Source organism: Aspergillus karnatakaensis (assembly GCF_047715665.1).
Source record: "Aspergillus karnatakaensis strain CBS 102800 unplaced genomic scaffold BJY04scaffold_33, whole genome shotgun sequence".
NCBI classification, from domain to species: Eukaryota; Fungi; Ascomycota; class Eurotiomycetes; order Eurotiales; family Aspergillaceae; genus Aspergillus; species Aspergillus karnatakaensis.
Window position 1 is genome coordinate 50,599 of NW_027395745.1, and position 23,556 is coordinate 74,154.

Here is a 23,556-nt window from a genome sequence, read left to right on the forward strand (position 1 = left end):
TTGGCACCAGTTCTCAGTATATGTCTCAGAGCATACATATCAGGCATACTATGACCCTTATGAATATGGTCTGGGGGGCTCATGTTGCCTTCTCAGTCCAAACAGTAACACCCAGAAACATGTATTCTCCTCTGGAGCTGCTTACAACTGTTTCTACTTTCGAGTCCATTTCATGCCGTTCTGTATTAAGTTACTGGGACACTCACACTCTATTTCTTTTCTATAACTCCAATCGGCTTGGGACAACATCACTGCTGGCCGGAGAACCAAGTCGCACGTGATATCACACCCCTTCCCTTTCGCCTTACTGACTCTCCTTGTTTCATTCGCTGTACTCGGTTGGCGTTGATTTAGTGGATGCTAGTCTGTCATTATCATTGCCTACTATTACTATAACATACCTACCTACATATATGTCATTAGATTGCCCACTGGTTCAACCTCGGCGCGGACTATGAGTCCAATATGCTCTAGTATACATTCAAGTTTCCGTAATTGCCATGTACTATGTAGGCAGGATGTCGTCCACTTATTGTTCCTTTGTCTTCCCCCTTCTATTATCTTTCCTTCCTTGATTACCTTATAAGCTATTCTGAGGCATACCCCCGGGCCTCGAAGTTGACATGATACTTCGTCCGAACGATACTCGTTCTACGGTATCACTGGCCGTTACGGTGTCACATTGCATGAATGCGTAACTATCAAAACGTCGCGTGCCCATTCAATGGGATTCTTGCCCGTCTGGGCTCGAATCGCCAAACCAGGAGGACTTAACACAGTGTTACTTGTTAGACTAATTATAAATGCAAGAAGAGATGCCAGGTCGTGCGCGCGAGCCTGAGGGCTGAGATATCAGGTTTTATTATTTCACACAAGCCATGAGAATAGCAAGACCTGATGAATGCTAACTACTGCCAACTGTATCATTTGAGTCAAAACCATAGGACTAAACCTCTTGTCAAGAAAGATTAGGTATAGTAAGTTTTATCTTCAATGATGCGATTTCAAATCTCGCCACTCATAAGTAAGATAGCTATAATGTGAATTATATTTTCTTTATCTCCGATTCTATACCTCATATACTGTATATATCGCTCATGCTATGTATATTCCATGTCTTCAGGTCTATTCCGTTTTGATGCCGTGTTCGTGTTCGTGGTTATCCGTTTTGATGCCGTTCATTTCTTGTCGTGTTTCGAAGAAATCTCATGGTGGGAGGTGAGATGTGTGTGTGTGTGTGTTTATGTGTATGCGTGGAGTATAAGATATGCGTGTTTCGAAGTTTTGTCAATGTCAAGTTATCCCGATGACTCGGGATGGAAAAGAAGCACCAGCTTCTCTCCAACAGAGAATTCCAGCTCAGTGCCATCGCGTGCGATCTTGACTTCACGATTGGCGTTCCACGGGTTGCGTAACCCTCGGGTGCGGTGGAAGGGCACTCTCTCGGTGGAGAGCCACCGGATCCGAAACGGCTTCCCAATTAGCTGGAGCTCAGCAGTAACCGGCGTTGGTTGATCATCCGCCAACGCTTGATCAGTGCTTTTATGCGGTTGCGCAACCCCCTCTTCATCCTCTGACGTGTCTGCTTCCCAGAAGATTGTGCCCCTTGCTACGTCGTTTATGATGCGGCCGTTCGGGGCTGATGTTGACGCGGGTGTGGGTGTGACGTCTGGGCTGTCGGGTTCGTTGGACAGATTATGATCCGGACGTGGCGGCATCTCAAGGGTTAGGCTTTCATCGTCTTTGATTATTGACATCATCCGAGCATATCCATAGTACTCGCCAGACTTATTTGCGGAGAAGATAAGATATACATTATCTGCATTCTATTTCTGTCGTTAGAACCGACTGACCTTCTTGTTTCCATGGCACATGTTACTCAGAGAGCTGGAAACACTCACCTCAAAAGCCCGGTTGAGGTTCTCTTCATTGTGGGTCTGAGTAGCCCAAATGCCACTTTGCCAACTGATTTCGAGATCCTCAACCGCTAAGCTTTTCAGAATGAAGTAGCGGTTAGGCACCCGTGTGGAGTACGACCCTTCCCGCCCTTCATCCTCTGTAATGTTCGATTTTGACAGCTCTTCCGCCTCTCTGATCGAAGATTGGTCGGAGAGCCCCGTCAATTCGCTATGCGGACCAGGCGACATCAATCCTCGGCGCACCCGACAAACAAGCCGCGCGCCCCGTAATCTAGTATCGTGAAATCTCGACAATGCCGCAACGCAAGCTTCCTCGGATTTGTAGTTTACAAACGCACAGTTGCTTCTTGAGATGAGAAAGACGCTTTCCAAATCCTTCGTGGCGTCTTGTGAAAAATAATCCTTGAGTTCCACGATACTTGTTCCCGGTGCGAGATTTCCGACCCATAGAGCGTTGCCTGATTGCTTTGGTTTTCTCGGTGGACCTTTCGGCGTGTTCGACTTCGGCGGACGGGAGGCAGATTCTGAAAATAGCGAAGTTAGTTGCTTTACCCCTGCTTCCAACATGCCCGTTAATAAAGGCTCAGCATACTTACCAGCTGAAGAGCCCTGCACGGCAGATGAGCGCATGTGCGTTGACCCATCAACGATTGTGATTCGCTTTTGGCCTTCTCTTTCCCGGTCGTCGTTCGCTTTTGGGGTACGTGAATGCGATTGACCACGTGGTTGCGGAGAAGTTGATGATATACTCGAAAGCATCGCATGACGACCCTGTGTCGTCGAATACAGATTCGGATTATAGTAGTTCTGCCCATATACATCCATCTGATTTTGGATCAGCCCGCCGCCAGTGGCACTGGGCGTGATGGACGAATAGCTTGTTCCAACAGGGTGGTAGTTCCCTGCATGATGCTGTTGTTGAACATAAGGCATGTACATGTGAGGATAGGGCGCATTGTAGATCATGTTGGGGTTCGTCGCCGGTGATGGATAAGATTGAAATTGCGGCATCTCATACACGAGCCCGGGGTTGTGACCGACGGGGACATACTGCTGCTGCTGCTGCTGCTGCATGTTCTGCTGGTTGAAACTAGTTGGTCCTGGCGGATAGCCAGGTAAAGCCGATGCCATATTCCCCATTCCGAGCGCCGACGGTGAGTGTCCATAGTTGCCCACCGGGGTCATGAACGGATGCGCCTCCGGATAGTGCTGAACATCGTCGGGTCGAGATGTCTGACGGTAGACTGGGGGTCCTAGGCAAAAACTTTAGCGCACAAACGCTCTCCCATCTATGGTCAGCGTCTTTGGGGAATCAAAAACTCTTACCCTCTTGGCCATGAGCACCGCCAGGGTTATTGTTGCGGTCCCCTGGTTCTGATGGTGCCCGGTTTCTCCCCTTTGCCTCTCGAGCTGCTTTTGGTCGGTTTGGAGGAGTACCGCCGTCCATCGGTTGCGACCTGTCAGTCCTCAAGGTTGACAGTAGGCACAAGCAATATTGACAGGATCAATAACGCTCTACACTATCTCGCCGATTTCTCTGCTGACGTTTAGCTGATGAGAACCGCTTTCTGTCGGAGCACACGGGCATACCTTGTTCAAAGGGCACTCAAGACAAAGTCTCTTCAGTGCGAGACGTGATACAAAGCGAAATGAGGCCTGATGTAAAGATGAGAGAGTGAAAGCCTTAAGCCATGTTAGTGCCAGGTCAATACCAGGTCAAAACACAAAGGTGTGCTGTGCTAATCAGATAATGTGCTAGAACGTGTGCTCGCTCAAGCAAGGCAACAGTTTCACCCTGGCAGCAAGATTCATGCAGTAACGGGATGTGTATAAAGTCTGTGTCCTGACTGAGCGTATGTGTGTGCGTGGTGGAGGCCTCCAAAGGGGAATGCTGGGGGCAAAAAAAAAAAAAAAAAAATAGGAAGAGACTGGGGCTGAGGGTATAGAGCCACATAGTAAAGGACTCGCACAAATCGAGGTGGGAGATGAAAAAGAGTGGAGAAAAGGAAAAGGCACATAGGGGGTTGGATATCAATGGGCTAATTTGGTGCAGAGTGCTCGAAGAGAGGGGCATTATGATCACTGCTGCTGTGGCTAGAGAAGCCACGAAACAGAGCCAAGGTCATGAGAGCTGGGAAGGGATGAAAGGGAAGCTGATGGAAAAGAGCTACCAGCTTTGCGAATCGAACGCCTTCAGTAAAGCTTTCTGTCCCCCATTGGGATGGGAGAGAAAGCGCGTCGAGCGTGCCATGATGATGGACAGCGAGCGTAGGTAGACAATAATGTAGAAAGATGGGCGGCATCTGAAGCCGACAACCCGCACTGTGCATGAGCGCTTGGCTCTTCAGACTTCTGGCTCCTTCTTAACCAACTACCAACAGGAGAATCCAAGGATTGGGCAGGAAAGGCTAGAGAGGATTGAGCCGCTGAGACCAGGAAATTGGGGAGCTCCCCTATTAGGCATGAGGAGGGTTGGAGCTTGTGTTTGTGTTTTGTTGTGCACGCGCCATCTTGATCCTCTTGTTGCATGGGCCCTGGGGTGCATGACAAAGACTGCCAGTAGCACCAGCAGCATGGGGAGGAGAGGGGGAAGAAAAAAAATAAAATAAGAAGAGAAAACAGCAGTGTGTACTCACCTTGTCTAACTAAGAATAGACGGAAGGATGGGCTTTAGGTCCAATTCACTAGAAAGCAAACAGATCAATCTTCCGCAACTGTGCAGAATTTACCAAGGGATTAGTAGTAGCATATCATAATAATGACTTACAGGAACAACGGGTCATATAATAAACAATGTAGGTAGGTGGTTTAGTTACAGTTCGACAGGTGAGAAATGGGATGTTGGTCAAAGAGAGCTTGGAATCGATCTGATTCCGTCTGGGTGAAGGGTGGGACTGATCTGGTCTGTCTCCCCTTGGTCTTGTCCCCTGTGTATAAACGAGCTGCTGGTCCGTCTCTTCTAGTAGTTACCTGACGAGCAGGAAACCGAGATTGAAAAGAAAAGAGAGAAAAAAAAAGAAGAAAAAAAAAAAAAAACGGATAGGGCCGCCCTCCTTCGGTGCCTGTCGTCGTGTCAGCAGATCCCCAGCCAAAGCAGCAGAGTGATTCGTTAAGACCTTGGAGAGCCGGCAAAATAAGCCCTGCACGTCCGGTGTGGGTAAGGCTAGAGAGGTATGGCCCCGGGTAGTGAAACCAATGGGCAAGGTAAATAAAGGAGCAGATGTACCCCAGCGATGGGGCTGGCCGAGTGGGTGGCGCGCAGGCAGTACTCCGAATCCGATAGAGAGCACAGAGTCAACAGACCGAGCGATCTGACTTTTGACTGCTGACTTGTGATCAGACAGTTCGCCTCCGGAGAGCCACAGTAGTAGTAGTGGTGTCAATCTCTATTCTCGTCTCCTTTTTTGTGGCTGTGGCCCGTTCCTGAATGGAGATTACATCCACTCTTGATAGATCGGGGCCCCGTTCCTAGTCCGGGCTTTGCTTTTCAACGGTCCAACTTAGACAGGCATAAGAAAGATCGACAGCGCTGGATCGACGGATTCTGCAGTTGGCCTCTGTAGATGTTTAAAGAACCAGCCACGTCCTCCAGGGAAGTCAACGGTGGCGAATGATATCGATCAAGTACAGAGTCGAGGATAGGGAAGAGAGACGTAGACTACCTCCTGCACAGAATGTTCTTGAAGAGTCTCGAACAGTCAAGGGCGTGATGCACTCTGGTGCAGGCAATATTCGACGAGGCAGGGATGTCGGGATCGAGCCGAGCAGTCAGTTCTTCTTCTTATTATAATATTTGCCTGCGTGTGAGCCCGAATGTCACAACGATAATAGGCACCGAGGCAATGCCGCGAAAAATTGGCGACATAGATGGCTTGATCGTGCAGGCGTGATTGGGTACCGCTGGCGTGTATCTAGGCCGGCCAGATCCACGGAGGCACCGTTTGACAGATGATTTATTTAAGGAAGGAATTTAAATGTGGGCCACTTAGGAAGAAGACGATGGTACGGTACTCCGTAGATCGGGATATCAAGCCTTAAGGTAAGGATGGGAAATAATGCTGTGGGCGAGAGGGAGCAAGCAGCGGACGGTGGCAATCTGCCCACGAGCCATGTGTCTTCGGACTTCCTAAACGGCGTGGGACCGAGTAAGTGGTGGCAATTTCCCTGTGGCTTTTATGCTGGGGATTGACACTCAAATATCCTCATAGATACAGTTTGATAGGCGAAGCACGAGGGCGCCACAGAACCCAGGAGTGAGTGAGTGAGTATTATACTGTACTGTACAGTGTACATAGGTATACTACCCCAAATATCAGCATTCACAGCAATTATCCAAAAATACATACATAAAAAAAAAGGAAAGGAAAGGTAAAATGATACGTGGTAATGGAATTAAAGGAATTTTGTAGGTAACTGAAGAGGAGCTAACGTGGATGGATAGCGGGGACCGACTGTTTCTAGAGCATGCCGGCAGTGGGCACCCATGGAAGAACTAAGAGGCGAGCATTTCTTGTACTCCGTACTGCCCGTGCATCATAGACCGACGGATGGGGAAATAGAGGGAAATAGACCCTAACGGGTCAGACGCTGTGGAATTGCCCAAAAGACGCCATTGCGAGGATAGCGAAGTGGGGTAGAAGGATGGCCTGAGCCTCCACCCCCTACCGTCGGAAGGAAGAAACAAGCGCATCTAGATAGGGTACTGTATGGACATTATTGGAGTCTGAGCAAGCGAGAGAAAGTTGCTGAATTTAGACAAGTTGGAAGATGAATAAAGGACCAGGGACTCGGGAGAAATCAGAAATCAGAAATCATGAACGCGCAGAACGGCAGCAGGGCCGAGGGTTGAGGTTGAATTCCCACTAGGGCTGGTTGAGCTCCATGGGTCTGAGACTCTGGATTCTGTAATCAGTGGTTATCACTGGCCAGACTACTGGAACAGTGGAAGCGAGGAAGGAACTGTCGGAATTTCGAACCTAGGTACAGTGTCAGGAATAATCATATTATTACTACTATATTATGTGCTGTGTAAATTATTTCCCAGACTCTAGATTCTAGAGACTTCGACAGCGAGATTGACCAGAAGAAAACTCGAGATGATTGGCTGAGAGACAATTGCAGTGGCGCAAATTGGGAGCTTCGTGCTTGATCTTCTGATTGGTGGATTCGGTATGAGATGCCGGCCAATCACCGCCAAGCCCACTACTTCGGCCTCATCCTGGCCGGAAGGGGAAGTTCATGATTCAGGCCCATGCCTCCAAGGGAGCAAATGCTCCACATAAGCCCACTATAGCCGGCTGTGGAGCTCTGAAGATTCCGCTGCACTCCGTATACAACGTACATCTTCTCCAGATGCACCCTCCCCCACCACAATGGAGATGGTGAAAAGTTTGATACAAACTCATCTTACTCATCAGGAACAGCGAGGTGTAATTCGGCACATGCATTGCCTTCGTAAGGCACGCATGAAGATCAGGCGATCAGTACCTTGCTAGTAAAGTATGGTCCGTTACTCATTTAGCATTAATCACAAGAATGTAGATTCATGGCAAACTGCAGCAAAGAGCGCGCCACAGAGCACGCCACAGATCACCGCATGTCTGATACGCCACATGACATGCCACTGTCTGTGGCACTGTCTGTGGCACGTCGACACACTAGAGCACAGGGATAGTGCTTCCCAAGGCCTGGAGCAGATGAGTTTCATCGAGAACATGAGTATTTATGTACTCCAGGAGTCCAGAGGGAGGCCATACTTGGTGCCGTGACCTTAATTCCGGAAGCCGCTGCATGTGATTGGCGGGTTGACCAAGCGCAGGTCAACTCGCATCAGCCACATGTTATTAGGTATACTGATTGAAATTATTAAGAAGTGGTAGCTCACGCAGACCCTTTGCGCATGCAAGATGGCAATGACCACCCTCCATTTTGTTTGATGTAGCAGATTTGGCTCCAAAGCAATGGTAGGCCCTAGTAATCAGCATGGGCTTCAAATAGGGCACCACCTGCAGAATGCCCTTCACCACCAATCGGCCTTTCATTTGGCATGGATTCTTTATCCGACCAGTGCTCGGAAATGTTCCTTCGCATGACTAAGGGGCATGGGGTCATCACCATCCCAGCGGGCAGCACACTTACCTAGGTCCTAGTCCTACAGACATACAGGTACTCCGGAGTCCGTACTACTTCTTAGGACAATTTGCCACTCAATGGGTCTTCTAAATCAATCGTCGGGCTATACGTATTTGTTATTATTTAAATCCACAGTAGTCCATCGAAGTCTCCCGAGTCCCGAGTCCCAGAGTCCCAATTATGCAGCCACCAAGAAGACAGAATCATCCGCCTGCCTCACAATAATGCACATACACGCTTTGCTGTCCTGTTGGTCTGACGCTGCAGACCAAGATCAGTCACGGTCTTAGCTAGAGCCCAACTTACTCGTTGATATACCTAACTCGAGAGGACAGCGCCAATGACGTCGCTGGCTGAGGCTCACTGCCGGGTCACGGGACCGCGTAAAGGCCGCCTGCAGCAGCATATGATATCATGATCGCGGCAGATGAAGGTGAGGTCCATGCCCGAGATTTTGCAGGTGGTACCTTCATCACCGCAGCTTCGAGTGGGTTATATTGACTGTCATTGCAATCATTATGAATACTCCGTGCTGAGCAGTAGTAGTGGTGGAAGCTGGAGGAGTAGCAGACTAGCAGTACCTACTAGGCTACCAGTACAGTAGTACTAGGTACCAAGACCCCAAGAGGGCTATGGAAAGACGACCTCAACTTCGATTGGCGGGTTCTCCGGGTGTGCTTGGTAGTACTACTAGGACCTACCAGAAGCCCACTTGGTTCCACTCGGCCATCCAGAGCATACGGAGTACACAGTACTCTGGACTCTGGAGTCTGAGACAACCTACAGATCTTGAATCTCCGGTTCTTGTCCAGAAGCGGATATTTTATAAGGTCCCATCGTACAAAAATGGATCGTGCCTCTTGGGCCCTTTCACACCTGAATGTGAAGGTCGTACTCAGGTACTAGGTGACGGGAGTTCCTACCCAAGCGGACGGGTTGGGTCACCGGCAACCATTCCGAGTCGAGGTTCTTCCTCCGGGAGGAACTACTGTCTGACTATCAACTAGTATCCAGTAGTTAATGTAGCTTAACATTCCTACTGACATGGCTTTGCCCTGTGTGACAGGTAAAGCTACAGTGCAGATGGATCTAATCGGCAGGCCAGAGGGTGTATAATGGTAATAATACTAGTATCATAGGTGCTATGTGCAGGATTAGTGAGTCATGCCAGCCGACCCTCCAAGACTCGTAGAATGTCTGTACGTGAAGTTGAAGCTGCCACTTGCAGCAGCAGTAGCAGCGCATCGGAGTAAAGCAGGATAAAACACGAGGAAGAGCCCTTCTTCCAGTAGCAATAATCATCATGTCTGACTGAAACCCCCTCATTAAGTGTAACCCAGTGTATGAAAAGAAAACGTCAAACGACGACCAATCCGCCAAGCTAGTACAGGACAAGAAGGAAAGGGTATGAATACGTCATGGAAAAAGATGGATATAGGTAACAAGGATAAGGAGGATGAAGAAAGGACTTAAAGAAGCGGGCAGGTAAACAAATCAGCGATCGATCCCCAGCGAGGCAACCTTACCGGCAAATCTAGCGCCGGCACTCCCTCTTTTGTGCAACTTTTCACGCTCTCTGCTGTCCAGCGCACTGGGAGCCTGGTCGCTGCTCGCTCCAGGGTCTCGAATAGTAGGTAGCGAGCTCAACGTATCTGCCGTTGATACAGTAGGGGCTGGATTGCTGAAACCAGACAACCTCGCCGTTCTCTGATTGAGGTATAGCTGGGCAGCCGACGAGAGAGGAATCAGAGGGGGCTGAGAAGGGATTTCGGCACCATTCTGGACGAGGAGTTCCGCAACGGGGAACGGAATAGCCTTGACAGAGGTATTTGATCGGGAGGATATGCTTGATGGTGTTGAGCCGGGGGAAGCCGGATCAGCTGCCGCAAGGGCGAGGAAGACTGCATGAGTGCTGCGCGACCGGTCGGCCACATTCACATTAGCGCGCAAGGCGATACCATAAAGGACACCTTGGATGTCATTCCTCTTGATTGAAGCGAGGAGGGTCTCATCCGGTGTCGGGAACCGAGAGAGAGGAGACGGTAAAGGCTGCACGAATGTCCTTTCAGCATATTTGGCTGTAATAAACCTCAGTCGTTGTTCTCGAGTAGACGTGGCTGTCGGCTTCTGAGATTGGTCTAAACTCGCTTCCCATACCATGTTGCTGACTCGGTTTCCAACCTGCAAGAGGATTTCGACGATGTCGTTCGAGAAAGAATGCACATCCAGGGTAAGGGACCGGATTTTAGAGATATGAGTGCCGAGGGATCGGTGAATGCCGCTGCACTCAATACACAAGACAATCCCCAGGTTTATAGAGACCCACTCAACCTTCGACGTGGAATTGCAATCCGCGCACCAGTGATTACCTTGGTCTGCATCGCGTACCGCTTGGAGAAGCTTCGAAGGGTTGTCTTCATAGCCTTGCGAATCGTTGCGCACATAGCTTGGCCGAGCGCCAACGGTGGTACGACGCGTCACATTGCTAGACATAGATGAATGTGAGTGGTGGGAGACTGAAGAGCTCTTGCCGGTCAGGACAGAGCCAATGTCACGACCCTTGTTCAGGGTGTCACCTTCCGAAGACACTGGTGGTGGGTACGTGCTGCGGCCCTCGACAGCGCTCTGTAAAGCGTTGTTAATCGCCCGAATCCAATTACCCATGTCATCCTCTGAGGTCGCCTGGTAGATACGCTTGAATTGGGGCGTGATCACTTCAAAGCAGAATCGTCGTTCTGCATTCCGAGCTTCTCTCACAGAGGCCATCCGTAGATCTATTGGCTCCATGTGTAGATCGAGTTTCTGCTTCCAGTTGCTGTACTCAGATAGCTTTCCCTGGTCCAGGACAATCCAAAACCTAATGAAAATCAGTAAATGTGTTACTGAAGCAGATTGAACATCGGGCTTACTTGTGCCATGCTTGTTTATTAATGCCCTTGGGATCAATATGCGACCCAGGTCGCGATAACGCCCACAATAGTCCCTCCTTTCTTTGCTGCCCTATGGCGGGTTAGCATCATCTAAACTATTCTCTTTCCTTCCCACGACCAGCAGTGATTTGCAAGACATACCACATGTGTTTCCTGTCGGGTCAAGAGCGGCAGTTCCCGTCGTAGGGTTGTTCGCAATTGTTTGAGTTGAAGTGGATGAATTATTGCTAGTAACGCTTCGTAGCTGCGACCCTGTGCTGTCGGCGCGACTTAGATCTCCCTCGGATTTTTGATTTCCATTGCTGCTACCGACTAACGTCGATGCGGCGCTTGCGCTAGTGGGAGCATCAGGCTCGAGATAAGTGTTGCTGCTCTTCTCCAAGGCCCTTCGCTTCTCCTCCCTTTCTGTTCTCTGGAATTGAAATTCCTTGTCCGCTTGAGTGACCTCATGTATCAGAGCATCAAGTTGCGGTACCATATCGTCCACATTCTTCGCGGCGGCGAGAAAACTCTTCGCTTGGGTATCCGCGTATCTGGTGAGGTGAGAAAGAACCTCTTGTTCTTTACGACCACCATGAAGATCTTGCATGAACGATGAGTAGTCAAATCTCTTCAACTCAAAATTGCGTCGTTTCGCTTGATACTTGGAGTCACTTTCTGCTCGCTTCTTTTCCTTCAACGAGTCTTGTCGCTGTCCAAGATATCGACCAACATAGGCATAATAATCACGACTTTCTTCCTCAAACTCCTTTTTCTTCGCCTCGGCTTGTTTTATGTCATTAGTATAAAGTTTCAGAAGTGGCTCGATTACAAGCCTCTGAAGCTGTAAAGCATTAAGTCGTTCGTAATTCAATATCTGCCGCGAAATTTTCTCAAAGTAGTGGTCCAGTGCCGGCTGTATAGCGTTCGAGTTCGCCGTAGACGCGTCGTTCAAGGCCACAAGGAAGGCTTCCACTGCCTCGTTGCAAACTGCCTGGGCTTGATAAGCAGCCTCGGCCTTTTTCAACACCTTCTTGATCTTTGCCCGCATATTCCCGGTCTTTTGCTCCAACGCCTTCATCGTAGCACGGAATAAAGGACCATCTTCGACCACGCTCATATCTTCGCCCGGTCGTGAATGAGGCAGATCTACCTTCACGGGGGGCGGGGCGACGGAAGTTTGAAGCGCATCATTAGTATCAGGGGGGGTGCCTGGCATGATCTGTATTTGCGTAGTTGACGACGCGTCTGCATCGCTAGAATGCGATAGAACCGAATGCGATGAGGGTACACGGTTGCGGATGGGAATTTGGACGTCTAAATGTGGTGAAGAAACGTGAGGACTTGGGAACGAGCGAACGGTGCTTTGGACCCAAAAAGAAAAGTAAGCGAGCGTGTTCAGACGATTGGCCCTCTGGTCATAGTCTAAGAAGCTGCAACTGTTCCGCCAGCCACCACCCTTATCTTCTGTAGGCTTTGGGGGTTTCCATTTCCAGGACCAGTCAAACTGAACCGAGGGGCTGCCTCCAGTCGAGAAGTCACCAACCAACTGGACATTCGAATTGTTCTGCAGATTGGGGTTTGCGTGAAATTCCCGAGTAACTAGATTATCAAGCTCTTTTGAATTGGGTGCATGCGCAAATGTGAGACCGGTCAAAACGGTGTCGGCTACCTCGGGCAGAGAAGTTGAAACTCCATTGACTGTTGAAGTTGTGACGTTCCCGGTATGGGTTTGTCTGAGGATAAACGTGAATTTGAAAAATAATTCGTCATCATTGGTCAGGCGCAGGAGGAACGAAGGTGTCGGAGCGGAGGGAGGAGAGTCCGGGTCCTGCAGCGTATTTGAGTGGTGAGCCGCAGAACAACGATTTATCATACATGGGCAGAACATCACATAGTCAGAAACCTACCTGTATATATTCGACGGGGCTATCATCGTTGATATCCCTCTTCGCATTGTACCTGGTCGCGGGGAATGAGTTTGGAACCAGATTCAGAAGTACACGGCGCGAATTCGATATCGTCACGGATGCGATCGTTACTGATGAAGTGTGTCAATACCAGTCCATCTAGTGAGCCAGCAGATACACGCACATCTGCTCTGATCCTTGAAGTACAGATTCCCCGAGTCGTCAAGGCGGCTTCCGACAATACCCATGATAGCCAGTTTGATCGTATGAACCGCCGCTCAATAAGATCAATTCCGGAGAGCAGACCGGGACAAATGGAAGGTCACCATCGGCGTTCTGCGCGCCTTCGGTTCGGGGGAAGGATTGGACTGCAGTCGAAGCGGGAAGTCGTAGTCGAGTACCGATTAGCTGCCACCCAGCTCAGATCATGAGCGAGTGGCCCGTGGTGGTCAAAAGCAAGGGTAGAAAGCCGCGAATAACGATCGGCAGAGGTGGAAGGACGTCGCCGGAGCAGGTGTGGGCGAGATAAAACGAGTTAAGTGGGGAAGATGGAGCCACACGACCAGTGTTTTACTCTTTTCTCGCCCTCAAGAAAGTATTCCACGATCGAGGGTTGGAGTAACAGGCGTAGTCCCTAGGTAGGTGAGAGGTCGAGTGAGTGATTCCAGAAAGCAGGCGGTTGGAGGGGACGAGGGGAGGCTGAGCACGCCAGCGGAAGAGGCTCAAGAGAGGAAAGCAGGACAGCTGCAGGGTGAGACGAGGGAAAGGCAATCGTTTCACGAGGGGTGGCTGCAGTTTGATAATGAGGTGGAGGAGATGAGTTGAACTGTTGAAGAGCGAGCTAGAATCTTAAGATCAACTTGGAGGGGGCTTAGACTCGGTTGACGTCTCTTGACTACTTGGAGTCTTGAGGATTCCATCTTGTTTCTTAAGTTACCCCTCGATCGAGATACCTGAAGCGGGATAGATTGTTCCTTAGCGCCGTCCCTGATTCCTTTATTTTTCCATTGTTGAAGACTACGTATTATGGAGTGAAGAGGATGGTTGTTCAGTGTCCTGTCATCTCACCCATCCTGTTCTTTGGGTGGGCATCGTCGATTTCCGGACCAACCCTTCGCTCTCACTGCCCCAATACTTCTCAACATCCTTCCCATTCTCATCAGTCGCCAAACAGTAACTATATATTGGTCCTAGCTCAAGAACAACGCTCTCGTGATCACAAAAAACAACTGTCATCTGATCTCTCATGGGATCAGTGCACGTATATATTTAGGACAGTGACCCGCGAACACGCTGCAGTCAGCTTGACTGTAAATTGGCCTCGTGTCTGCCTGAAAAACCATTCTGGTCATGCTGAACAAGCAACAACCACGTACAAGATAAAGGGTACAATATAAGACAGAAGTCTTGAAAGTGGCTACCCATTCAAGCTTATTACACTGATTTATAATGATATTATTAGCATTAACGACAATAAGGATGATCGTCGGTGTAAACGAGACATGACGCCAAGCTAGGTTTGGAGGTCCAAAACATTCAGAGTAAACATACGGAATGGCTCGCTTGGAACCAAGCGAAAACAATAGTGGGAGAAACAATAAGGGGTATAAGAGGATATCACTGCGCATCAGTATGTGTGTTCGTCGGCCGCTCCGGCATGGTCGTGCCCCCGTCCGGTCGCGGTGGCTCTGTTGCCTTCTTCCCAGAACCGTCCGGTACGCCTTCATCGGCCTGAGCCCATTTCAGGACCTGCCCTCTGACATCCCGGATGTCGTGCACCTTTTTGGCAAGGTCCCCTCTCTTCTTCTGCTGTACACCGCTGCGCTCATTCAGCTCCTCCTCATCAGAGCTTGATATTGACAGCGAGGACGAAGACCTGCTTCTCTGCTGGAGGAAGGCCATTTGGCCAACCGATGTGTTCTTCTGCTCCCTTTGCTCGCTCTTGAGATTCGCCATCCGCTCGGCATCAGCTTGGCAATCCAATGTCGTAATGTGAAGTTCGGGGAAGTTGGAGGAGAAAAACTCCTTTAGGAGAGGCAGACATTCGGCGTTGGGCCGGTATGTGCCGCTGTCGTTATCTATAAAGAGCTCATAGCCACTGGGGTCTGTTGATACCTCCCGCTCCTCGCCAGCATAATCCACAACGTACTCTGTAGAAGAGCGATTGGAGACCAAAGAGTGCAGCCGATGATGCTGTTTCCGTCTCCGAATAAAGAACTCCCCGGAATACGCGATATAGTATGACACGTTACTGTGCATAGTATGCTTGCTTAACAGATCGATCCCGAATTCCTTTCCTGTCTCCGTGAAGCGAAACTGTCCATCCAAAGTAAGAACGTAAGTGAAGATTCTGCCTCCTTGCGCATAATGAACGAATTCAAGGAACTTCTGCGTGAGCTCTACACAGGGTGACTCAAATTGGCCGTTCAATGTGGCCCTGTCAAAATTGTAGATTCTCTCATGCTGATGGTGAAGTGCCCTATTGAGAATCCGCCCTCGCAGAGTATGTGACGTGAACATCCCGGCCACAAAAGGCTTGAACTCCACATATCGATGATATAGTTCTTTGGGCACGGGGCCTCTGAGTTGAATCTGCACGGCTTGAAAGCTAGAGGACGACAATTAGGGTTGGGTGCTGGGAGTTGCTTTTGAAGCATAGACATACTTGTAACGGTTTACTAATTTCTTTCCATCCTGCGTCTGGATAGCATCCTTCGTACCAACCAGGCGCCCAATGAGAGGTGAAAAGTGCTTAAACCAGTAATTGGGGCCTAAAGTGTACAATTGCGCACCGTTCGTGCCGGGGGTTTTTCCTAGACACTCGACACTAATCACCAAGTGCGAATCGGTATCGAGACGTCGCGAAGCAATAGCGGCGATATTGCCAAACAAATAAACCCGCTTGCTGCCAGTGTGCTTCTTCAGTCGAAAGGGCTGTTGTTGAATTCCGGGCCATTGAGAGCTGATTGACCCTACCTGGATATAAGCATTCCCCAGCTTGTCATCATGATCTGCTGCATCCTCGTCGAAAACACGGCACTTCAGCCGAAATCCGGATTCAGGAACATTGGCAACAATCCACTCACTCTCCCATACAGGGTCTCGATTTTTACGCACTGTTGGGGTCCTGAATGTAGGAAGCGGGTCTTGTTTATGCCGTTGGGGGGTGTCAACCGTTAAGGTGGCATGGATGTATGGGTCAGATGAAAAGGAGCCAAAGTCGGCGCAGGGGAGGTTGACGCCTCGATGAAAAGTAAACTTCAAGGTGTAGCCGGGCGGCGCATGGGGAAATGGCGTGCTATCAAAACCGCCGGCCGGCTTGGACGTGTCGGCCGACGAGCCGCCCTTCATACCGGCCGCCTGGTGCTGCCACTTATCCGCCTTATTGACGAGTTTTGGCCCATACTTGTCGCCTAAATGCTGTGGCCGTACCTGCGTAGGTGGATTGTCCATTTGGAGGTAGATGGCGGGGAAGAGCACTGCGAGAGTTCGAATTGCTGTTGCCTGCTGGTCGACGGGCAAACCGCACGCGGGACTCTCGGGACTCGGGAGTGGGAAAAGCAAGGGAGATAGGGCTGAAACAGGAGGAAGAGGAGGATTTAAAAGTTGAAAAAGAAGCACAATGGGCTCCACGCTTGCTATTTAACGGGGGAAAACAGCCCCATGGCCAATATCGGGCAGGGCCGTCTGTTGATGGAGGAACGAGCTGAAATGACGGACCCCTCAACGGAAGGCGAAGTCCCACTCAGCCTTACCAGTCGAATGCTAAGCTTTTGCCAACAATTTCTCCCCTCGGTTAAATCGGGAGCTGCCCCTCTGACAGTTCGATCGAAGATGGAGAGGCTGACTGTCTCCAGGCTTTTACGCGAAGGTACTGATTGGACGTTGGACACGGTCAGTTTGAAAATGATAATAATAAGCGCTGCTTGAACTTTGTACGTAGATGATTAAGGACCTGCTAGAATAATGCTAAGAACTAAAGAAACCTCCAGCGACCCCCCTTGGAGCACCAGCTGGTCTCCGCTGCCGAGTCTCCACCTCAAGAATTATCTCTGCTGCCTTAGACTAGCAAGGAACCATGGTTCAGTCGAAAGAAGCAAACAGAAAAAAAAAGTAAGCAAGCTGGTGCCTGGATGCAAGGCTTGCTGTGACTGTCTAATGATAGAAGTCGGAATATTATGAGCCCCGGAATAAAAACTGCATGTCCTCAGGGGTCAGCTTCTCCAGCGCCTCTCCCTCGTCTTTGTTGATCGTGCCGTTGATCATGTTAGCCTTTTTCTCCTGGAGTAAGACGATCCGTGACTCCACCGAGTCTTCTATGCATAGCCGCGTAATAACGCACGGTCGGCGTTGACCAATTCGATGACATCGATCGGCGCTCTGCCATTCTGCTGCAGGATTCCACCATCTTCATGCATACGTCAGTAGGTAAATTTTGAGGTAGAATGGTGGTCAGTAAAATGGGGACTTACGGGTCAACGATGAAGACTCTCGAGGCTTCCGTCAAGTTCAGCGCCACACCACCTGCTTTGAGGGAGACGAGGAATACTTCGACGTTCACGTTGTTCATGAAGTAATCTATCGATTTCTGACGTTGCGCAGGCGTCATGGTCCCATCAAGCATGACTGTGTTGAAGCCAGCTCGTCGGAGACGCCATTCGACGAGTTGTAACATCGAGGTGAATTGGGAGAAAACAATCGACTTCAGAGTCTGTTTCTTGCTGCGTAGTTTGTAGAGCTCGTAGACGAGCATCTCAATCTTGGTCGAAGAGGTCCAATCCTCCATCTTGATCCGATTGACGATCGAATTCTTCTTAATATGCTCTTCCTGCTGTTCCATATCCGGTTGTTCCAAGTCGATAGAGAGAGAAATGTGGCATCGTGGGCAATCAACGACTGAGTCTGCTTGGACTGAGCGAATGTAGTCCAGTACGCAGCGCCGGCAAAAGTCGTGGTGGCATCGTGAACGTATTGCTTCTTCTGCGGGTTCATCGCAAATACCGCATACGAGTACGTTCTGTCCACCTTCGGCATGCTTCTTCAGAATTAGATCTGGATGGTTTGCGACTTGCCGCATTTGCATGATAAGCCCAAAGATATTGGCATAATTGTTCAACATGACACCACGGCTCACGTAGGTATCGAATTGCCGGGAAGAGTTTGTCATGATACTTTTAGAGAAATCACGCTCAATCTCCCCAAAAAATTCATTGTGTAGGATCACACTAGATCTAATCAGTACTTGGAGGGAAGGAATTGTACATTTCAAGTATACTGACCGCTTTGGTGGAAGTTCCATTGAAGCTGTGTGATCTCGTTTGACTCGTCGCAACATGATCCTATCTGTGATAAGACGTAACTTTGCCAGGGCATCCTTCCGTGCCTCAACGTTGTTTCGCTCGGTGACTACCTGGAGTTAGAGAAGTCTTCGAATAAGGTTGAATGCTGCACTTACTCGGATTGAGGATTTCCTGGTTGAAGACCGATACATGGCTAAACCCACTACAAAAACCATCAATATAATGATTCAATACTGTTCAGAGAGTGACTGTACCTGTGTTTGCATTTCGTACATCGTTTCTCGGCATCCTGTGACCAGTGGAGTTCTTGACACTTGCATACCTTGCAGAAATAGCAGGCGAAAGGTTTGACCTCGAGGAAACGCAGTAGCGAGAAGAATTCACCAATCCTATTTTGAACAGGTGTCCCAGAAAGGCACCACTTGTACGTGGAGTCTAGTGCAAAGCAGGCTCGGGCCACACTTGTGGTGCGTTGCTATTATTCTAATAGTCAGCAGTGGCGCGACAGGGAGGGTTTGATGAAAAAACCTTGATGCTGTGAGCTTCATCTAGAATGAGTCTGTGATACTGGATGGAATGAATGACACCTTCACAAAGTCAAAATACAAAAATCAAAGACTGCAATAACAACGGCTTACTATCTTCCTTGACGATGCCATCATTGCGGTTCCAACCTTTCCATTCCTTACGATGAATCGACTCAAGTCCAGAATCTATGTATAAGTCAGTTTCAGCGACACGCAAATGCGAGGTTAAAAGGCGCATACATGATATCATAATAACATCGTATTCCTGGAGGTCTTTCTTTGTGAGGCCTTTGACTTTTGGGTTCGAGTTGTGGTAGACAAGAACATTGAGCTGGCCACTTGTGTATTCCTATTGTATTAAATCAGAAAGGCATTCCTGGGAGGATGTGAATGTGTCAAACCAACCTTGATCTCCGATTGCCATTGCATAAGAGCAACTGGCGGGACGACTACCAGTGACGGCTTCCCGGCTGGATAATCGGACATGATGAGGGAAACTGCTTGGATCGTCTTGCCCATGCCCATCTCATCACCCAACAAACCACCCTTGTACTGTGTTTGTTCCTGACGTGTCATCCAATTGAGACCCTCTAGTTGAAACGGCTTGAGTGTCCTGGAAATGCCAGCTGGTTGTTGGGCTGGTACTGGTGTGATGGGTGGCGCATTCCTTAGTTCTTCCCACATCGTGACAATCCGTGGATGTTGTTTCTCGAGCTTCATGCGCTCTTTGTACGCCTAGGATTTCAATTAGTCAAGAATTAGGGAAAGCCCCCCACGAAACACTTACACGATAGCTCATCCCTGCGGCAAGTGCATTTGCCACATTGACAGCCGGTCGCCTGCGGGATTGGAGTCTCCTATTTCTCGCAGTGGTGATTCGAGAAGCGCTTTGCACAATCAGTGGCACTTCATCGCTCGCCGCGGATGATGAATCGCTCGAAATGCTCGAGAAAGAACCGCTTCGATAGGAACGATCGTCTATATCACTATCGAATAGACCATCCATCAAGGGATCGAGGTCTGGATTCGTAACCTTGTTGCTTGAACGACGAGAAGTCCTGGTAGTTTTCCGAGGACCAGATTTCTCATTAGTTTCTTCGAAGAGGGCGTCATCATCCAGCTCCGTCAACACACTTTCATTATCGGCGGGACTTTCGAAACCGGCGAAGGATCCTACAGAGACCTTCCGACGCTTTGGTGAATTGTGTTTGTATTCCTGGATTTGCAAGCTCCTAGCTAGAGCTGCATCTGCATTCTCAATAGTGAAGTAATCCTCGGCCTCCGTTGCCACAGACCTCTTGGTTCCACTTCGAGTACTTGAAGATATTGTGCTCGACCGCAGTTCAAGGGCTCGAGCAGCAGCACTAATTCGCTTCTTCGGGCGAGCGATATCTGATTCGGCAGGGGTGACGGCCACACTGGTTGCTGGCGTATTGTAACCAGTTACCCCATCGGCAGAGGTGTCTTCGGTGGCAACAGAGGAAGATGCTGAACGACGAGAAGCTGAGGTTTTAATAGGAATGGCGACTTCAAGCTTCGATAGTCTAGCCCTTCCACGAGGATTCACGGTTTCCGAAGTCATTAGCTCGTCTTCGCTATCTGCTATTTCTTCCTGCCTGGTTTCTTGTATCTCGAATTTCGGAGTAAAAGCCGCCTGGGCTAACCTCGTAGAAGTACGTCTGGTAAAGGGTGTAGAAACGGGAGGTTCTACAGCTGGATCGAAGAAGTTAGCTTCGAGCTTCATAGATGGAAAAGCGATAGATCCGTGATAGGATCTCACTGAGGTAAAGTGATCAATTCGAGTAACTCACCACCGCGGGTAGCAGACCCCTGCTTCGGGACTGACTTCTTTCGCACCATGGTGAAATCGAGGCTCGGTTTGTAGTAGGAGTGAAAACTATCGGCACGATTGTGTCCAACTTCAATACCGACTGGGCTGCAAAGACAAGATCAACTCCGAGGCTGATTCGTGGGGGGGAAGCTACTCCGTAGGCTCCCTGCTCACGAACAGGCACCACACCCTCAGTACTAGATAGATACCTCCGGGTTAATAATCAAGGGACTGGTTTGTGAAAAAAAAGGAGAAAAGTTTTTCATTGTTATTCGCTGTTCTGTTTGTTGCCGCCGAGGATACGCATTGCCACTCGGAAGTGATTTCTCCAAAAGCTCTTTTCATCTTTTGCCTCTCACTTGTTCCTGCAGGTAGGTGGCGACCTGGGATCTCTCAAAACACGAACTCGGCTCTTGCTCGCGTTAAGTGGAACGCGAAATCACCACGAATCCTGTGACTTGAGCAACCATCCAATTTCGACACCCTCCATTCTTTTTGGTTTCGGGGTACGAAAGGTACAATGTACGTGCAATCGTTTCTACAGTTATTCAATTCAGTATTTTAATCGATCGCAGGGCAAACGGAAGGCAGACAAGGAACCAGATTAGGGGCCCGTATGTTGCCCGGAGCTCCAAGCTTATCTTGTCGATTGAGAACTAACAAAGTCGCAGACATTCGGCGCTCACAGACTTCCTTGCTGTAAGTCACCGAATTCATCTAGTTCTCCCTTTGTATTGCGATTTTTGTTCACTTTATCTAATGTTACCAGTCCAACAACATCTCCGCTGCGCAGATACATGAAGATTATCAACGTAGGTTGAGAGAGGCGGAGAATCAGGCTGGTGGAGGGCAAGAAGGGAACGCGGCTGAGAATGATGATTATGAAGAACCTGTCGGCGAGACTCCGGAGGAAAAAAAGAAACGCAAGCGAAGGGAAGCGACTGCTTTTGCGAAGATCAAGCAGAGCAAGGAATTCGCTCGCCGCAAGGCTCGACGCATAGGCGAACCTGATGACGACGATGAGTACATTGCAAAGGAAATGATGGATGAGCGGTCGCGGCCGTTACCTGGTCAGCTCGAAAATTGCGAAATCTGTAGCAAGCGGTTCACAGTCACCCCGTACAGTAAAAACGGGCCCCAAGGAGGTCTTCTGTGCGCAAAGTGCTCGAAAGAGGTCGGAGACAGAGACAAAAAGTCTCAGCCCAAGAAGCGAGGCCTAAGAACCGGCCGCCGTCAAAATCAAAGCGACCTTCTAGACGGGCTTGCTCAAGCTGGTGCTTTGAGTCTGGCTGAGATGTGCACCAAGGTCAGTGTGGCCACCCTCAAGCATGTGCGACGAGCTAATTTCCTCCAGAAAGTCGCAGACAACATAAACGACATCGAGGAGTTCGGAGATCTGCCATGGCAGCTCTTACGCCGGCTTAGCCAAATTCTGTCGAAGAGGCGGGCCATGACACCGAGAACATTAAATTTATTTCTTCGATCTGATCTAAATACTATTGATATCTATGACTCAGGCAGTATGTCTACTATTGCTGATGTATATTTGATGCAGGCCATCACATCTGTCTAACTTGTCTTTCTAGAGCTTGAGACCGACGACTTCCAGAAGATTTTCACATTCATGCCCGCTTTGACGAACGTCAATCTTCGGTTTGCTGGACAGCTGAAAGACAGGGTCATTGACTATATGCTGGACCGGAATCTGAATATTAAACACCTGCAGCTGGATGCTGCAAACCTAGTATCGGACTCACGCTGGCGACAAATGTTTCAGAAGATGGGGTGCCATCTTGAGACTCTCCGGCTATCAAACATGGACTTCTCCTTCGATGATGAGACTGTCGAGATACTGTGTAAATTTTGCACGGGGCTTCGACGTCTAAAATTTCAGAATTGCTGGAAGATATCCGACCGCTCTCTTCAGGCTATATCGACTCTACCGTCGTTGGAGCACTTGTCGTTGAACATGATCACCGAAACGAAGACCGAGAGTCTCATTGACTTAGTCTCCAAACTCGGTCCAAACTTAAGGACATTGTCCTTGCAAGGATTCCCACTTGCCGACGACACTTTGCTTGAGGTGATCCACGATAAATGCAGGCGTCTGGCCAAACTTCGATTGTCCGATAACCACACTTGCACTGATAAAGGCTTTGTCAAGCTCTTTGAGAACTGGTCGAACACCCCTCTAGAAATTGTGGACTTTTCATCAACGCGAGACATGGACAACTCCAACCCTGACGGCCCTACAGATGCAACCGGACTTGCGTCAAATGGCATCGTTGCTCTTATGCGGCACTCTGGCCCCACGATCCGGAAGCTCAACGTTGCCTCTTGTCGCCACATTTCTTTCGCAGCCTTTGAAAAGGTGTTCGCAGAGTGCAACGTTTATACTAACCTGCGAGAGCTAGATGTTTCATTTCAGACGGTAATGGATGACTACCTCGTGGGTCGTATCTTTCAATGCTGTCCCGCCATCCAACAGGTGGTTGCATTTGCTTGTTTCAACGTGCGGGAGACACGGGTACCACGAGGGGTGGCATTAATTGGTGGCTTACAAGCTCAAAATCCGATCCTTGTCGACGTTTGACTCGAGGCTCAGCATGAGAGACTCGGGTATGATATTTGACATTGCTGGTGCTGGTATCTCTGCTGGAACTCAACTCACTGCACTACTCTCTTTCATTCTAGCTAGCGTCAATCAATCATTAATAACTTTCACTTAGCCTGCATGAACTCTACACTGATTCATCTGCAAATCATTGTGCTGTGCTGTGGCTTGCTTTCGACGGTTCGCCGGACACGTGGAAGACGCGTGGCTCTTAACTATGCCATATGCTCAGGCTTGCAGCATGTAATAATTGTAGGTAGAGTACTTTACCACCAGTGGCACTAGTTAATTAACTAACTAGAGATCATATCTTGTCGCTAGAAAGAACACCATTTGTGACCATATCAAATTGAGAGTTGCACTTCCAATGAAAGATAACAATAAGAAGATCTACAGTAGGAGCCTCTTTAATCG

The 23,556-nt window shown here is 49.2% G+C and overlaps 6 protein-coding genes across 6 annotated transcripts; 1 reads left to right on the top strand and 5 right to left on the bottom strand.

Moving 5' to 3' along the window:
• Positions 1 to 836: 836 nt before the first annotated feature.
• Positions 837 to 3,368, bottom strand: BJY04DRAFT_84178 (putative YT521-B-like splicing factor). The gene is made up of 4 exons (XM_073721170.1): positions 3,246 to 3,368; positions 2,516 to 3,183; positions 1,902 to 2,443; positions 837 to 1,826 (listed from the first exon to the last, which is right to left on the bottom strand). The coding sequence occupies exons 2-4, from the start codon at positions 3,102 to 3,104 to the stop codon at positions 1,299 to 1,301; spliced, it is 1,659 nt and encodes a 552-aa protein (XP_073569819.1). The 5' UTR covers positions 3,105 to 3,183; positions 3,246 to 3,368; the 3' UTR covers positions 837 to 1,298.
• Positions 3,369 to 9,099: 5,731 nt separating this feature from the next.
• Positions 9,100 to 9,461, bottom strand: BJY04DRAFT_83723 (uncharacterized protein). The gene has a single exon (XM_073721166.1). It carries the CDS (start codon positions 9,375 to 9,377, stop codon positions 9,141 to 9,143), a length of 237 nt encoding a protein of 78 aa, XP_073569820.1. The 5' UTR covers positions 9,378 to 9,461; the 3' UTR covers positions 9,100 to 9,140.
• Positions 9,462 to 13,380, bottom strand: BJY04DRAFT_83722 (putative ARF GTPase activator (Csx2)). Its single transcript, XM_073721165.1, has 3 exons — positions 11,123 to 13,380; positions 10,961 to 11,051; positions 9,462 to 10,908 (listed from the first exon to the last, which is right to left on the bottom strand). Exons 1-3 carry the CDS (start codon positions 12,849 to 12,851, stop codon positions 9,546 to 9,548), a joined length of 3,183 nt encoding a protein of 1,060 aa, XP_073569821.1. The 5' UTR covers positions 12,852 to 13,380; the 3' UTR covers positions 9,462 to 9,545.
• A 997-nt stretch (positions 13,381 to 14,377) lies between these two features.
• BJY04DRAFT_83738 (C2 domain protein) lies at positions 14,378 to 16,684 on the bottom strand. The gene is made up of 2 exons (XM_073721167.1): positions 15,536 to 16,684; positions 14,378 to 15,478 (listed from the first exon to the last, which is right to left on the bottom strand). Exons 1-2 carry the CDS (start codon positions 16,321 to 16,323, stop codon positions 14,488 to 14,490), a joined length of 1,779 nt encoding a protein of 592 aa, XP_073569822.1. The 5' UTR covers positions 16,324 to 16,684; the 3' UTR covers positions 14,378 to 14,487.
• A 104-nt stretch (positions 16,685 to 16,788) lies between these two features.
• BJY04DRAFT_192196 (DNA repair protein RAD16) lies at positions 16,789 to 20,817 on the bottom strand. Its single transcript, XM_073711746.1, has 11 exons — positions 20,509 to 20,817; positions 19,485 to 20,410; positions 19,103 to 19,432; positions 18,938 to 19,046; positions 18,809 to 18,883; positions 18,699 to 18,757; positions 18,425 to 18,645; positions 18,326 to 18,372; positions 18,150 to 18,276; positions 17,343 to 18,095; positions 16,789 to 17,278 (listed from the first exon to the last, which is right to left on the bottom strand). Exons 1-11 carry the CDS (start codon positions 20,555 to 20,557, stop codon positions 17,047 to 17,049), a joined length of 2,928 nt encoding a protein of 975 aa, XP_073569823.1. The 5' UTR covers positions 20,558 to 20,817; the 3' UTR covers positions 16,789 to 17,046.
• A 31-nt stretch (positions 20,818 to 20,848) lies between these two features.
• Positions 20,849 to 23,367, top strand: rad7 (DNA repair protein Rad7, protein). The gene is made up of 6 exons (XM_073721169.1): positions 20,849 to 21,050; positions 21,104 to 21,142; positions 21,200 to 21,227; positions 21,298 to 21,834; positions 21,883 to 22,048; positions 22,115 to 23,367. Coding segments are annotated over exons 1-6 (1,779 nt in total). The 5' UTR covers positions 20,849 to 21,048; the 3' UTR covers positions 23,122 to 23,367.
• The last annotated feature ends 189 nt before the right edge of the window (positions 23,368 to 23,556 follow it).

What these genes read in the sequence shown, in the direction of transcription:
- BJY04DRAFT_84178 (XM_073721170.1), bottom strand. Translation starts at nt 3,104, where the DNA reads ATGACCCCGGTGGGCAACTATGGACACTCACCGTCGGCGCTCGGAATG. An exon ending in CGTGCAGGGCTCTTCAGCTG is followed by an intron (nt 2,444 to 2,515) that starts GTAAGTATGCTG and finishes CGCTATTTTCAG; the next exon opens with AATCTGCCTCCCGTCCGCCG. An exon ending in ACCTCAACCGGGCTTTTGAG is followed by an intron (nt 1,827 to 1,901) that starts GTGAGTGTTTCC and finishes CGACAGAAATAG; the next exon opens with AATGCAGATAATGTATATCT.
- BJY04DRAFT_83723 (XM_073721166.1), bottom strand. Translation starts at nt 9,377, where the DNA reads ATGAGGGGGTTTCAGTCAGACATGATGATTATTGCTACTGGAAGAAGG.
- BJY04DRAFT_83722 (XM_073721165.1), bottom strand. Translation starts at nt 12,851, where the DNA reads ATGTTCTGCCCATGTATGATAAATCGTTGTTCTGCGGCTCACCACTCA. An exon ending in CCCGACAGGAAACACATGTG is followed by an intron (nt 11,052 to 11,122) that starts GTATGTCTTGCA and finishes AACCCGCCATAG; the next exon opens with GGCAGCAAAGAAAGGAGGGA. An exon ending in AATAAACAAGCATGGCACAA is followed by an intron (nt 10,909 to 10,960) that starts GTAAGCCCGATG and finishes GATTTTCATTAG; the next exon opens with GTTTTGGATTGTCCTGGACC.
- BJY04DRAFT_83738 (XM_073721167.1), bottom strand. Translation starts at nt 16,323, where the DNA reads ATGGACAATCCACCTACGCAGGTACGGCCACAGCATTTAGGCGACAAG. An exon ending in AAATTAGTAAACCGTTACAA is followed by an intron (nt 15,479 to 15,535) that starts GTATGTCTATGC and finishes GTCGTCCTCTAG; the next exon opens with CTTTCAAGCCGTGCAGATTC.
- BJY04DRAFT_192196 (XM_073711746.1), bottom strand. Translation starts at nt 20,557, where the DNA reads ATGGTGCGAAAGAAGTCAGTCCCGAAGCAGGGGTCTGCTACCCGCGGT. An exon ending in CCGCAGGGATGAGCTATCGT is followed by an intron (nt 19,433 to 19,484) that starts GTAAGTGTTTCG and finishes TTGAAATCCTAG; the next exon opens with GCGTACAAAGAGCGCATGAA. An exon ending in AATGGCAATCGGAGATCAAG is followed by an intron (nt 19,047 to 19,102) that starts GTTGGTTTGACA and finishes TTAATACAATAG; the next exon opens with GAATACACAAGTGGCCAGCT.
- rad7 (XM_073721169.1), top strand. An exon ending in CGCTCACAGACTTCCTTGCT is followed by an intron (nt 21,228 to 21,297) that starts GTAAGTCACCGA and finishes TAATGTTACCAG; the next exon opens with TCCAACAACATCTCCGCTGC. An exon ending in TGGCTGAGATGTGCACCAAG is followed by an intron (nt 21,835 to 21,882) that starts GTCAGTGTGGCC and finishes AATTTCCTCCAG; the next exon opens with AAAGTCGCAGACAACATAAA.